Source organism: Ambystoma mexicanum, chromosome 11 (genome assembly GCF_040938575.1).
Source record: "Ambystoma mexicanum isolate Mex_15411 chromosome 11, UKY_AmexF1_1, whole genome shotgun sequence".
NCBI classification, from domain to species: Eukaryota; Metazoa; Chordata; class Amphibia; order Caudata; family Ambystomatidae; genus Ambystoma; species Ambystoma mexicanum.
The window spans coordinates 189,740,761-189,757,099 of record NC_090934.1 but is presented as its reverse complement, the minus strand read 5'-3'; the positions used below and the strand labels follow the sequence as shown (position 1 = coordinate 189,757,099).

Sequence of the window (16,339 nt, the reverse complement as noted above, 5' to 3'; positions counted from 1 at the left end):
GCCAGGCAGTGGAGGCAGATGTGGTAGGACTCTTTCAGATTGATTCTACGACTTAACAATAATGATTCCCGTATTTCATCAGCAGTACATTGACTTTACCATGGATGGGCTCCACCAATTTAAATGACGTTTTAATGCCATAGCTGGCAGTGCACTCACACCATTGTAGCTGCTTTTGGATTACACCCACATCCCCTGGGTGTCCTGTAAAACAAGGGAGCAGCTCTTCTGCAGCCAGAAACCGCAGCAATCCATACTTGTGCAGATGGCATGTGAAAACATAGCTTTGAATTATCCAGTGTGCCCATTTTCCAGGTTTCACTCATGACTCCCCTGATCTTTGCCAATATTATCCTCCCACATTTCATTGAGTCGGACATGGGTGGATGAATCTAGAATCCCCCCAATCATCCACCAATGCTGCCCCTTACCATCGGTGTTGTCACCCGTGGGCACACCACACCTCCCTACGGCTGGCCTATGAGCCCCCATCGTATGAAACCCCTTGGGACCAGCCACTTTTCTAAAGGTGGCCTGTAGAGTCGCCCCTGCAGCCCTTATCTGGTGACTGAGTGTGGCAGCTCTGGGACGCATGGTGCTTCAGTGCCCCATCAGGCTACATGGTGCTCTGTTATAGTGTGTGTGTGTGTTTGGGGGAGGAAGGGGCTAGTGAGGGGTCGAGTCCAGCGGCTTTTACAGTATTTACCGTTGAAGGCGGCCACTTGTCCATTATTATCTGCACGTGTGTGCTGAAGGTACATTTCAGGGCATTTGCTCGCGCCAGTCTCCTGTTTTTCAGATACATTCTGCAGGGGCGCGCCTCTTGTTTTCGGAGGTAATATTTATTTTTGAAATGCTCGGCATTCGGTCTGTCATTTGTCCAGCATTGGTGATTTGGCCGGTGTGTAAAATGTACAGTAATTCGATTACATGTTTTACAGCATGGCGGAAAGACACTGGTGTGATTGGTTTTATTTAACGCACAATGAATACTTGAAATATGATTATTTTGGTTGAATGTATTACTTCTTTCAAATTCTTATTTACATTTTTTTTCAATACAATCGGATGTTTTACGTCGTCCATCATTTCCTATGTGTTAATTACCTACAGTCCGTCGAAGCTTGATTTTATGCTGTGAGCCTTGAAGGATGTAGTTTATGCAGATGTTTCAGCCACATCTGCGCTTCCTGGGTCAATATGGTGAAGTGGGGATATTTTAGACACACTTCAATGCACCCTTTACGTGGGGCTATACATGCCAACATGGTCCCATTCCATTCGGGAGATGTTAGTCCAGTCCTGGTTTAAACTTTGTATTCTGGGATCTGTAGTCCTGCATCTCCCTATTATAAACCTAGGAAGGGAGAGATAAAACCAAGATTTGACTAGCATTGCATGAAGTGATTGGGGCATGTATGGTGGGAAGGGGGGGGATCCTGTTTTGGGAAGCCATTGCATAGACACGCACTACAGGACACCATCGCTGGCAAAGGTCATAATTGGAGGAACCAATAAACCTAATTGTGCTTTTCTTGCGATGAGTGTGTTTGCGTGGGGATGGGTCTAATGGGAGCGGACTGTCTTGCAATATACATGCAATGTTAACAGCTGCAGCTGCATTACAGAGATATTCCTAATATGTGATTTTCTCTTTCAGATCGCAGTCAGATCGTGCCAGCTGTGGACTGTCGCGGTGATGTAATGACAGTCTCCATCAGCAAGTGCCTCCTGGAGAGGTTTCAGTATAGCGCTTCAAACATGCATCTTCTAGGAAATAGTACGGAGTGTTCAGGCGTTACCTATGTAGATATCGTGAATAATGAACGCATGCTATTTAAGCAAGTCCTGATACAGAATGGATATTGCGGAACTACGTTTTCGGTAAGGCCATTGCACTGTGCACCTCTCCCATCCTTTTCAACTAGCATGTTTGGTTGTCTAAATAAATATATCTGGAAATGTATTTGTTTTGTTGTACCCTTGGCTCTATTAGAAGGAACCATAACACATCACTACGTTCTTAAAGTCATGTTCCCCTAACCTATTAGTCAATTCCAAACACTCTTCAACATGTATGTACATCTAACACTTACATGGTGGGAAGAGGGTTAACACAAATCCAGATCACTGGTTCCTAGACATCAGTTGTCAACACTGCTTTCTCTAACTCAATTCAGTGGCACAACCACAGTTAAAATATTGGCTTGGGGGACAAGAGGGAAAGTTGAATGTAAGGTTTGCGGCTGCAAAGGGAAGGTTTTTTTAGGCATCACTATACGAACAGTAACACATTTGTACCACCTCAAAGCTCATTTGCTTTGTAAGGATGGTTGCAGAAAACAGAGTTTGCCTTGAGCTAAATGGAGTGTGTACATCCATCATAGGCAGTGCTCAATTTGTGAGGGTATTTAGCAGGGTGCAGACCTGGCACTTATTTCTGAGCTCTGGCACTTATTGTCTCAGAATCATATTGATTACGAAGTGATGATCGCCAGATCATCCATCAACCCCAACGAGCAAGTGTGAGCTGTAGTTTAATCCCAAATTGTGTCGACACTGTGGGGGCAGCAATGGTGGGGAACTACCCGCCTGCAGTGTAACAAGCGTGCTAGAAAATAATTGAGCCCTGGCACTTACTTTCTTACGAATTAAGCACTAATGACCCTTGCCAACTCAATGATGTGTTTAGAATGACATCAGGGACCATAGAGTATTGTGTGTCGGCTGAGAATGTGTTTCTTCTTGAATACATTTAATGGCCTTTAAACGACGTACACAATATATGTTATCAATAGACCGTAATAAATGTATTGTCTCTTTGGAAATTTACTGGACATACGTATGTTAAATGATCCTTTCACATCTGTATAATATACTTTGCTTCATATCAAATGAAATGGTGATGTATTTACCAATTTAAAATGGCAGATTGTTTCTATACCACTGTATTTGATTTTGCTGTATCTTCTAAAAGTAATGACAGAACCTCCCAAACTAAACAGGCTGCAGCATCACAATGTATTAGGAATTCTGTGGCTCTTTTCTGATTACTAAGTCTTTGTTAATGGATCTGCGCAGGACAGGTGGTAGGAGAGGTAGGGATATGTATCATATATGTACTGTTCTCCAGTATTACATGAGGTTGAAAGGAGAGGCGGACTATGTAAGAGTGACACTGGTAAATTTCCTTTGGCGCACCTGGGTCTGGTCTGATGTCTGCTATGCTGACGCACTTCCCGTGGCAAGGGGGCTCTCCTGAGATCATTGCTCCTCTCCCCCCCCTCCTCCCCCAAAGGGCGCACTTCTTTGTCAGGTCAAAATCTCTCTCTTCCCTGGTTGCATTAGGCTGAAAGGTGATCTTGTTGCTCTCAATGTATCCTTATATGGAGGTAAAACCCTCATTTTAGTTACAGAGATCATACCACTTTATTGCCTTCTCCCTTCTCTTGCTCGCCCGGAACCCCCTTTTAAACTTTATACTCAGCGATTTTAACCAGCTCTGGGGCAGTTGTAAGCACTATTCAAGCAACAACATAAGATAACATAATGATTGTTATTTTCTATGAAATTTTGATTGCACATAGGGGTCCACAAATGTTTGCACTTTGGTGCTGCTGGGTCCCCTGTGTGCAATTCTAAACATCTGCAATGCGTAAGGTAAATGGAAAGAGTAAAACAAGACAGACCTGCTGTACCTCTTTCTTTTTACACTCCTCTTTCTTAAGATAGAGACACAGACTGCTAAGTATGCTTTGTAGGTGGCCTTTATTAATGGTTTCCTATGGAATCCACCTGCTATTTAGAATTGGCTAAGCCGAAGTCGATTCCATAGGTATTAATTTATTTTTCACCTGCCTGAAAATGCCATGCAAGTGTAAACGGAGGAGGGTCAGCATGGTGAAGATCTTATTCATGCCCGTGCATCTCCTCCCCCTGCCACTGCTCGAAAAATGCGGGAGAGGGGAAATGGTGGTGTAAAAGCATTACCCCTTGCTTTTACATTTCTAGCCCCTGCTCAGCTCCATTTAAAATGAGCTATATTCCTTTTCCTTTCCCCACTTCCTCCTTCCCTTTTTTTCACGCCACTCTCTTCCCCCCTTTAAGCTTTACCCGCTGAGCTTTAACGCTTTTTCAAGGCAGTGTTAGCACTATTCAAACAGCCAACGTAACATAAGAAAATGATCCATTTGCTCCTACAACCCTCATCAATATTCATTCAGTCAAATGTTTTTCAGTCAAACGTTCAAGCTGGATCAGAAAGTCAATGTCAGAGGGTCCCTTTCAGAAATGGGGCAGCGGTTCGCTCACATGCATCAGACCACCGGCTGAGATGTTCTGTGCCAAAAGCAGGCCAGTCGGCTCCAATTGAGTTTGTCATCGTGGTGACGTGGTGACGAGGTCGTTCTTCAAGCTTCAATAGCTAAGGCTGGCGCTCCTGTTATCAGTTTGTGGTGCCATCCCATATGAATTTCAAGTGGCCGAATGAATTCACTCTATATCGGTGTCAGGTTCAGCACCTGCAGCATGTCCAGAGTGCACCATCTGACTGCTGGTTTCAGACTTAAGAAAACACGGTCTGATCTTTCCACAGCATTGCACCTTCCACTGGCTCGCGTATTATGACCGCATAGTCTTTGAGATTTTTGGCATGGTCTTTAGGTGCCTGCATGGCCTTGCTTCCTCTGCCACAAGAAAAATGGGTGATCTCCGAATGTGTTTGTCAGTAATACCACAGGCTAAATACAAAACTAGAGGTGATGGGGGGGCTCTCAGTCCTGGCTCCTGGGCTGTGTAAACCCCTTCCTCTGGAGATACAGAGTCTTGGTAACATCATGACCTTCAGAGAACCAATGAATATTTTTCAGTTGAGCTGCACCTTTCAAAGGGTTCTCCTTCTTCTGGGTTTGTTTCAATTGTGATTTCAGGGGCCTAGAGGCAATTTAGTTTATGCTCCATCTTCCTGTGAGAAATAAATCTTCCAATCAAATCACAACGCTGACAGTGCCTTCCCGGGGGTGGTCTTTAGCCCAACAGGGCACTACTGGAGGAAGCGCTAACCACATAGACCCTACTTTGCCGACAGGGTATGCTTGGGGTCCAATAGCAATGAAAATGTTTTTCTGTAGAAATAAAAGGGCACAACTGGAAGTATACACTGCTGGGCCCTGCATCCCTGACAACGCACTGCTAGAGCAAGCTCAGACTTCTGTGGTGTTGTAGCTATGACACAGCACTGCTGCAGGAGTCACCCACTGCTAGAGCACTACTACAGGAGTCGTACACTGTTAGAGTTCCGAGAGGGCCCTATAGCACTGGCATGGCACTGTTTAAGGAAGCTCCCACTGCTAGGACACTTTATGCCCGACCAAGCACTGCTCGAGGAAGCTCACAGGCTAACGTCCTATAGAACTGTCGGGGCACAGTTGTAGCTATAAGTCACTGACATAATATGATATGATAGGTTATTTATAACGCCCTTCATACCCAGAGGTTTCTAAACACAGACCCTGGGATCGAGCCTGTGTTGCTCCATGTCGTCTTGCTTCCAAGGTGAACACGTTGCCCCTGAGCTATCCTTCCGAGACATAATGGTGCTTTTCTTTGGAAATGTCCAGACTGGTAGAGTAGTTTTTTATTTGATCACAATTATGCCTAGAGGTTCCTTTGAGATGTTAGACAAGCTTGCAATCATCCTCGTAGTTATGGAATGGGCTCCCTTCTGAGAAAGAAAATTATGCAGCAGTTTTACATAAACATGAACTGAGGGTTTGGGGGGATGAACAGGAGCCTTTTGGCACTTCACAGTCAATGCCGGCAGAGAACAACATGTAGGACTGCCTCCGCTGACACCCTCACCACTTCCTTCAACGAAACTGAATGGTCAATGCTGCAGCCAACAAGTCCAACAGCATCAACAGACCAGCACTGTCAGTATCCAACATTTGTAGCAGATCATCTTTAACATTTGGGAGTGCTGTCTCTATACCTCCATGCAGGCTAAATCCAGGCTGTCAGCCTCCCAGGGTGCTATGCGCCTCCACATGAGTCTGAATCCAGAAGTTTGAATAGGAATGAGACAATAGTGTGGTCTGAACTTTCAAAAAGGGAGGGATCTAGTGAGGGCTTTGTCAGAAATAAAGTATCACAGAATTGCTTCAATTTTTTCAAGAAACAAGATATGCAATCCATTCGTGTTCAGCTGTGGCAGTCTGAACATTGTGGTCTTTGCAGGGGATTCCAGGTTGCCGCAGAATGCAGAACAAGGCATTAGTGGGATTTCCTGCTTTTTCTGTTTTCTTGGCATCAGACGCATTTTTAGTCTCAATAACACAAGGCAGTTGGAGGGGCAGGGATCTTTTCTCCACTTTTCCTGCAATGTCTAGGTCTCGTCGGCATCCCTTGTAGGCTCTCAGTGAACAACCTATTGTTGTCTTTAATTTTCAAGGGTCTGCAAATTTGCGTAGGAAAGAAAACCCTTATAGAGATTGACGAGAAAAGCAGTATCTGCACATGTGGGGTTATACGTTAGATATGTTGTCTATGCCAGGCATGAGCTATTATTATAGGGACATTTAAGGCTGCACTTCACGCATAAAGCCCAAAACGTGTGGCTCTACCAATGCTTTTTTCTCTTGTCTTGTCATCCCGCTGCCAACTTATTTTATAATATATTTTTATTGATTCTAGTTCCAGAAGCCAAATATCAATATGTCCACATAAGAGTATACAAGCATAACCGCTTTACGTCCTTCCTCAAACTCTGCTAATAAAGCTCAGCCGTCCTTGCTAATATCATGCCCCATCCCGGTTGTTTTGTGATCCATCCTTGCTGTCTTATCCTTCTACCCATTGACCTAACTACATTGACCCATTCCCAGAAGAACTGCAACGTTTTCTACAGACTCACAGTCCTCTCATTCTCTCAAATCGTCGACGTCCCCATACTTTCTCAAACATCATCCCCTGTTTCAGAATTGAACTTCTTTAAGAAACTCTCCATCTATTCCTTCCATCCAAATAACCACCCAGGGACATCACCTCGATCCATAGCATACTTGTTTCCATCTTAGCTACCGTAAAAGTCTTGCTGTCACGATTTATTGGGCAGTCACTCTCAAATTAGGGAGTTCCTTTCCCCCAAGCAAGGTGGCGTGCAACAAAGCGCTTTACAGATTCAACTTTAGTGAGGCCCCCAACCTATTTTGTGCCATTCAGCAAATACCCTCTTTACCACCTGTGAGCTAGGAACCAGGCCGGTGTATAGTAAGAATATATAGTTTTTACAAGGAATCATAGAACGGTCACACAAACATCAGCCACCAACACCGTGGCCCTACTCAATATCACAATTTCAAAATTACTTTCACCAATTCACTGGCTTATATTTCTGATTTTATTTTTGTTTTTTTATTTTGAATTTGGTTTAATCAAACCTTTACAAAACTTTCAGCATAAAAAACAGAAGTAAAAATACTTTCCAAAGTATATACATAATATAACATAATAAGACAGAACATTTTCATGTCAGATTCACGTGTCGACAAATATATAAAGGATGACATAAAAAGAAGGGACATGGGTCGAAAAAAGGAATAAAAATGTACTGGTATTACAAGCAAAAGATCATGTGAATTCCTATGTAACTCCTAAATACAATATAGCTCAATGTAAGGGTATGTACATAAAATAACCTTACCACAAAGCTTAATTTAAAATAAAAAAGGCAACACAAACAGAAACCCATAGTTACAGCAAGGCATCATAAACAAAGAAACAGGGGGAAAAAAACAAAAGAGGAGGCTTCCATCACGGATGATGCCCCCTTAGATTATCAAAGACCATCCAACTTAAGGCCCTTAAGAAAGCCGGCTAAGGCCAAACCTTCTTGCGTGTTTTGTACCTTTAAACAGCAATTCCTGACCACGAAGTGGAATATGAATATTTCAGGGAGCCCAACAAAGAGTTCCTCAGGTCACTTAGTTGTACAGAATTCAAGATAAGGTGTTTGTCGGTTTCATGTTCTAATTTGCGGAATCTGCATAGGCTTTCCTCTATGTTAATTAGATTTCTTCTAAGTAGAATGTCCTTGGTAGGGAGAATATTTAATTGCAGCCGCAACAACAGGCCACAATAATATCGGTTTGGGAACAGAGTTAGAATTTTGGAGAGGGATCCTCTTTTCTTATGATCCTGGGATAGTTCACTCACTGATTTATATGAGTGGAAGGTTTCTACCGTAGTGAGACGATCGTAATCTAGCAACCTTTTTTCGGTTAACATTGGATTGCTATTTAATGTTGCCAAATTTGAATCTATGGTCTGTAGGATTTTCTCACAGCTGTTGCCGAACTTTAGTAGAAATCCAGAGGCTGTTATGTTATTTCCTACCAACTCATATAGAGTTCTTGTGCTAGGGAACTTGATTTTGGCATAGAGCGTGAGCATCCTCCACTGGACGTGGGCCCATAGTGAGATATACCCAGCTCGTACCGGAATGCAGTTATCGGTACGGCATTGGGGATGCCAAGGATCCGTCTCTAGATTCCACCCTCTATCGGATTCAACTTGTGCATTGTTACATCAGAACACAATTCCAACCCATAAACCAGGTTAGAGACTATCTTCCCTTCAAAAAACATCAGTGCAAGTTTTATGGAGAATCTCCCATATTTACGGTCGATTTTCAATATCTGGTTTCCCAGTAATTTCGCTTTGTGAGCGAGAATCTCCAACTGACCTCTGACCTCCTTATGTGCACCAACATGATATCCCAGATAGGTCACACTAGGGGAGAAAACCACCCTACACCCTTCCAGGCTCCAGGTAGGACGTGAGATCTTACGTTCTCCCTTCGCAAATGCGAGGATTTTAGTCTTGCTCGGGTTGATGACAAGGCCATTGTCCTTGGCGTTATTTGAAAATTTGGCGATAAGACGTTGCAGGCCCACTCTGGTGAATCGAACAACAAGAAGTCGTCCACATAGGCCAGCAAAACAACCTTTCTTCCGCCCACTTTTGGGGCTACCAGCCCCTCTTTAGTCATGCACTCCACCACATCGGACAGGTACTGTTTAAAGATCCAGGGTGCCAGTACGCAGCCCTGTCTCACCCCACAGTGCGTTTGTAATCTAGCTGACATATCACCCTTCTGATTAAGCCTAACCCGTATGCCCGTATTCTTGTAGACCCCTTCGACAAGTCTTAGAAGATCCCTTGGTAAGCCCCAGAGGGCTAATTTATGCCACAATTTGTTGCAGTCAATGCAGTCAAAACCTGCGGATAGGTCAATCGACGTGATAAAAGTAGTGCCATTCTCCCTCCTTCATGCCTCATCCTGCATGCAGTTTACTACAATACCATTGATGTTTGTAGAGTGGCCCTTACAAAAGCCTGTTTGAAACATGCTTAACGGGTGGAATCGTTTTTCCCAATCTTCAAGATGTGATAGTAATAGTGCTGAAAAGATTTAGCAGTCTGCATCAATCAAGGATATAGGCCGATAGTTCTTTGGATCACTTTGACTGACTTATATTTCTAATGGACTTTCTGTTACTACAACAAACACAGGTTGAATTTGAAGACTTTAAATCAAAACACACGTAGAATTTCTTTGCACATTATCAATTGGAAAATTTGAAACAACCCCCAGTGATTGCTTGGGTTATCACAATGCTTTTCTCTGCCAGCAACCCCCAACACCAGGCATCATTTATATTTGACCCCCTTAATTTGAAGGCAAGGTACAGTGAGTGGGAATACAGCAGGAACATCGTTCTGGCTTTTTATTAGAAAGGTAGGGTTTGGGAAATAGACACAATGGGAAAATCGTTTGGGTTTTTTTATTTGAAAGGCAAAGTTTAGGAAAGAAGCTCAATGGCAAAATCGTTTTGGGATTTTTATTTGAAGGGCAGGGATTGAGAAATAAACACAATGGGAACATCGTTTTGGCTTTTATTAGACACGCAGGGTTTGAGAAATAATCAATGGGAAAATGGTTTTTCAATACACAATAAAGTGCAATGCAAGGCTTTGGGAATTCTGGTTCGAGAATAAATGGGAATAAATGAGAAATTTCATTTTGCACCACTCATGCAAGGGAAATGCAATGCTTTGTGATTCTGGTTTTGAAATTAATGGGAAAATTCGTTTTACACACTCTACATTCAATAGAAAGGCACAGTTTTAGGGTTACTTCTTTTTAGGATTAAGGACACCACCTTTTGTAAAGAAGTTCATGGTGTCGGAAAAATAGTCACCCAAACACTTCGTTTCTATACCGGCTCCAACACACTGGGCATGAACTTTGTTAGTTTCGAACTCTAACATCACTCATCCCGTGATTTTTCTACATGGGAATGAATTGATTTAACTTTAATTATATGTGCTAAGGGTCTACACTGTTTCACCCCCTCCCACACAGTTTAATGGAAAGGATTAAGGCAGGCAGTTCCCAACACAATTCAATTTAAATGGAAAGGGTGGTTTTCTATGGGTGGATTAATTAAAGTTATATTTAATAAAATGAGCCCATTGTCTCCCCAGTTCCACCCCCCTACCCACTATGCAAGATGGAGACTAAGGCTGGCAGATTGCCCCCACACCCGCACACTTTTGTTTCCATTTGGATTAATATAATTACATGGGAGGCCTTGGTTATTGGGCATCCAGGGAAAAAACAGGGCTCCTCTGAGGACAGCAAGATCTGGTCAAAGGCTTCGGTCTGGGTTAGCCCTCAGCACCCTGGCCTCCTCTGGCTTCTCAAATGGCAGGTCCAGCTAGCTTCTAGATTTCCCAGTCTCTGTCTCCCATGCAATGTTCAAGGCCTTTCCAGATAACCCGTTTTTCTCCTGGCAAGGTTTACCCTGATTGCCTTGGTAGCTCCCTGTGCCTCTCTGATAGTTGTTCCTCGCAAGGATCCAGAAGTAGACTACCTCCAGATTGAAAAATGATCTCTTATAGGGCTGGTGAGACTCCATTTCTATCATTATTCCCACAATACAGATTGGCTCGCTCTCTCCTCCCACACCTCCCAATACGCCCACTGCCTGCTGATAGGACAAGAAGTTGGGAGGTTTGGATGATGGAGACTGAGGGAGGAGAAAGATTCATCATCCCAAAATGACAGGTAGGTTTAGCCTTTTCAGTGTCCTTAAAAACTCACAACATGACAGCTATCTTAGTTTTTCAGATAAATGCAGGCATATTACATGGCCTGCAGTAGCGGCCATGTAGTTATGGTTAAGTTGCTAAACCCATAGTAATAGCACTTTTTGGGTGGCTTATAACTTCGCTCCACCTGGATGAATCCTCACCAAACTTTGCAAAATGCAAAAAAAGTATATGGCCCACTCAGAATATTTTTGCAAAGTTTGGTGAGGTTTGGTCAAGTGGGGGGCAAAGTTATAGGGGGGTCCCAAAAGTTCTTTTTTTCCCATAGACATAATGGGAAAAAATGTCTGTCACGCCTACAGCCCAAACCGCTGCATGGATTTTCACCAAATTTGTTGCAATAGTGGCGGCTTGGTCCCGAAAGCGTGCTTTTGTTAATTTGGTGTAAATCCGTCAGGCAGTTTTTTTGAAACGACCAAAATGTAAGGCAAAAAAATTAGTGATATCTATGTCTGCTCCGTGGACTCATTTCCCTGTTCGGTTTGGTGAGAAAAAGTGAAATGCGTCGGTTTTCCTGAAACACCTGTCATCTTAGATTCGCTGACTTTATTGGGGTCCGCGGACAGCGCGGCGAAAACATTTTAAAAAAAGCAGCATTGCACTTATCAAACTCAACAAACAATCTCTGGGGATGCGGGAGGGATGAGGATTGGATTGGATATGGCCATAAGAAGCCAAAAAAATGGGTTGTTTCACCCCCCCCCGAAAATCTGCAAACAGTCCTCTGGTGTTCGCGGACACTTCAGATGTCCTAGGACATCTGTACCTATTTCTGCATTACAGGGTTGGGGAAAATCAGTTTTTGGATGGCTTATAACTTTTGCGCCACTCAATGAAACTGCATGTGATTTAGCAATTTTATTCTAGAACTAATCCTGAATGGTTTTGCATAGTTTGGTGGAATTCTGTCAAGAGGGGGCACAATTAGAGGGGGGGTACCAAAATATTATGAAGGCATATAAATGTAGTGTCATTTGACAAATCTGCACAACATTTGGCAAAACTATTTTGGATCTAGATATAAATGGTTTTCTAAAGTTTGGTGGGATTTTCTCAAGAGGGGGTGAAATTAGAGGGGGGTCTCAACATTTTTAGATGGCTTATAACTTTGTTGCTATTTGACGAATGTGGTCAGCTTACTACTTGCTGAGAAAGGAACAACCTTTCTGAGAGCATTGCGGTTATTTGATTTGGTGTGGCGGTGCATGGAGATTGTCTCGTAGGAGTACTGTCTAGGTAATCTGCGACTGAGTATTGCACTCAGTGCATTTCACTTTGGTAGCTTTAGCCTTTGGTACACTCCCAACAGTAGCAAAGAACTGGCACACCCATGATTCGATCTTGGTGCTATAAGTAGGCCCTTCCTCCTCCTCATATTCTTGGTCCTCTTCATTGTCTTTGAAAGTACTGCGCTTTTTTTGTTGTGAAGGTCCTTCAGCTTGGGGAGGAGGGAGGGCCATAACTGATGCCATTTTTAAGATAAATAACAGTTTTGATAAAATTCTTCCAAGTATGTACTGTTTACTAGATTGGTAATGGGTAATGAGTACGAAAAGGTGTAGGAGGTGTGCAAGGGAAATTTTGAAATTGAAAGTTCCTAGATCAGTAGAAAATGCAGTTCCGAATTGTCTTCGAAGCACGGATCTGATCACGAGGTGCAGACGCCTTCGCAAATACGTCACCATGCCACGCGCAAGCGTATAGTCACGTGGCACTGTGGAGAAGGTCTGCGTTTAAGTCAGATGTTCCCGGACATCTACGGATGCAAAAAAAATTCCAAAAGTTGCAAAAAGTGTATAGACATGTTAAAAATGATGCTACAAGGTGGGAAATGGCAGAGTTTTAAGGTGAAACTTTGTAAATTGAACAAAAATATTGCTTCTTGGCTAAGTATGATATTAGTAAGTTGTAGGAAAATAGCATGCACTGGTAAAAACCCATGAAATTCACTGGAAAAACTTTGTTAAAGGGACATTATGGTTAAGTTGCACTACCAAAAACCAATGAAATTCAATGAAAACACTTTGTTAAAGGGATGTTATGGTTAAGTTGCACTAATAAAAACCTATGAAATTCAGTGAAAAAACTTAGTTAAGGAGACATTATGATTAAGTTGCACTAATAAAAACCTATGAAATTCAATGTAAAAACATTGTTACAGGGCTGTTGTTGCGGCTGCAATGAAATATCCTCCCTACCAAGGACATTCTACTTAGAAGAAATCTAATAATTTATGGTTATAGGTAAAACCGAAAGACCTCAGAAATTTGCCAGTTGCGGTAAGCTAAGCAACCATAACTCACGCCACCACTGTGCACTGCTAAGACTAACACCCAGGACATCAAAGATGACATCACAAATGTCATTGATGACATCACTGGTGACATCACATATCTGGCTCACTTATTTTGGTTCACTGAAAAATCTAGGCCAGGTGGTTTTATTCACTGACAATCAGAATATTAAAATTCAAAAGGTGCTGCATATCAAAACGTTAACCTTGTCTTATGTTCTGAAAGTACTTTCCTTCAGCTCATGGTGCACATGCATGGGGCAATAGCAGGCCTCAAACACACAGTTAATTTATTTACAGGAAGATAAACTTTAATGCTATTAACATTTTCTGAAGATGCTGTTTCTTTCTTCCTTACTTTAGTTTCCCTACTGTGCCGCTGATTTATATGCATTGGGGGTCTTCATATGTATTGTTTGTACTAGCACAAGTGTGTAGAAAGTCTTGAATTGTTAGCTAGTTATTACATGTTTAACATTACACAATCACCCCTGACATCTTGTTACCAACATAATAAAAACAACCCCTGTAGGTAGGGACTTTTCATCAACACCCAGGATATCAAAGATGACATCACAAATGTCATGGTGAGTTATGGTTGCTTAGCTTACCATAACTGGTGAATTTCCGATGTTTTTCGGTTTTATCTGTAACCATAATGTCCCTATAACAATGTTTTTCCATTGAATTTAATAGGTTTTTATTAGTGCAACTTAACCATAACGTCCCCTTAACTAGGTTTTTCATTGAACATATATATATATATGTATATATATATATATATATATATATATATATATATATATATATATATACATGTGTATATATATATATATATATATATATATATATATATATATATATATATATATATTCAGTAAAAAAACTTTGTTGAAGGGACGTTATGGTTAAGTTGCGCTACTAAAAACCTATGAAATTCAGTAAAAAAACTTTGTTAAATTGTTAAAAGGACATTATGGTTCAAAGTAAAACCGAAAACCCCCTGAAATTCGCCAGTTATGGCAAGTTAAACAACCAAAACTCGCGATACCACTGTGCAATGCTAAAACAAACACCCAGGTCATCAAAGATGACATCACAAATGTCATTGATGGCATCACTGAAGACATCACATGTCTGGCTCCACCTTTATTCCTTTACTGACATATCTAGGGCACATGGTTTTCTTCAGTAGCAGGCAGTAAATAACAATTGAAAAAGTACTATATTCGTAGAGTTATCCCTCAGGTATGTTCTTACAGTAATTCTCTTAGGGTCCAGTCATATCATATGAAACATATACATAAGGGAAGACACAAGCTTGAAAGACAGCAATGGTTTCTGTGCATGAAGATAATCAGTAGAGTTAGCAGCACTTTCTGATAGTTTTTTTTTTATTACTATACTTTCCCTGTATATATTCATATTTGTATACATTGTACTCACACTACTTTCTTTAGAGTACAGTCACATTATGTGATACATAGGTTAAGTTGCACCTTTGAAACAGAATAATCATTTCTCTACAAAAAGATAATTAGTTAGGTTATGAACACTTTCTGCTTCTGCTATTGTTTTTTGCTTATTTCACTTTCCATGTATATACTCATATTTGTATGTGTTGTTATTTGTGTTTTGTCTGTAGTAAGTAGGTTTTATTAGCTACTTATAACATGTGTAACAGTATGCGAAAATGTGATAAGAAAGTAGTTGTCATTTCAGTATTGAATATCGCAAAATTATGTATATTACACTTCCATCATGTATGCTGCACACAATGCGTATAGTTCTACATGAGTACGTTAGTATACTTGATAGAATTTATAATAGAATGTACTTATATCAATGTATTGATTAATGCACTAAGTAGCTCATGATATTTATTCAAATAATCCTTGACACTTTTTTGTGAACATTATAATAAGAATGCATTGCACAGACTTTTTATGAAAAGTAAATGCACGTGTGATGTCATCAGTGATGTCATCAATGACATTTGTGATGTCATCTTTGCTGTCCTGGGTGTTAGTCTTAGCAGTGCACAGTGGTGGCGCGAGTTATGGTTGTTTAACTCACCATAACTGGCGAATTTCAGGGGTTTTTCGGTTTTGCTTTGAACCATAACATCCCTTTAACAAAGTGTTTCTACTGAATTTCATAGGTTTTTAGTAGCGCAACTTAACCATAACGTCCCTTCAACGTTTTTTTACTGAATTCCATAGGTTTTTAGTAGCACAGCTTAACAATAATATCCCTGACTTTATGTACAAGTAACATGGAACATACTGAACCCGCTCTACTGAATTTGATGTCCGCACACTCTTCCTATGTCTGCGGACAGGCGCGGACAACAGCAGCACTACCCAAAAAGTCTGGGGGGTATCTTTAATTGTTATATCATAACATATGAATACTGCACAAATTCACAAACCAGTACACATACACATTATATGTAGTAACAAATAAGAAGTGTAACCCATATATATTACACATCAACCATTCATTTAAATACAATATGTTCTAAAATGGAATATACCAAAAGAAGAAAGATAGGCTTCCAACATGATTACCTCACAGAAACTCCACAACTAAGAGCAACAGCAGATCTACAGACCAGTAAGAACACATTTTACCAGAAGCTAGTAAGTGTACTTCATTTTACCCATATATTTCTAAAATTTCTGTATTATATACAAAAAAATGATTTTTTTTTCTCACAGAGATGTCTAGTACTCTGGAGTGGCTAGAGGAGCATTTCCCATGTGAGGAAATGTGTGAAGATAGTGAACCTAATGGTAGACAATTTTCTATATAAACCAATTAATAAATATTATTTTATATACATTTAACATATACATTTTTGTTTTTGTACAG

General features: G+C 41.1%; 1 protein-coding gene across 1 annotated transcript in view; it reads left to right on the top strand.

The window, feature by feature from the left end:
* LOC138503210 (uromodulin-like) overlaps positions 1–16,339 on the top strand; it is a 381,643-nt gene that overhangs the window by 201,230 nt on the left and 164,074 nt on the right. The window contains exon 5 of the mRNA XM_069622795.1: positions 1,661–1,884. Coding sequence (XP_069478896.1) covers positions 1,661–1,884 — 224 coding nt within the window. The remainder of the gene's footprint in view (positions 1–1,660; positions 1,885–16,339) is intronic.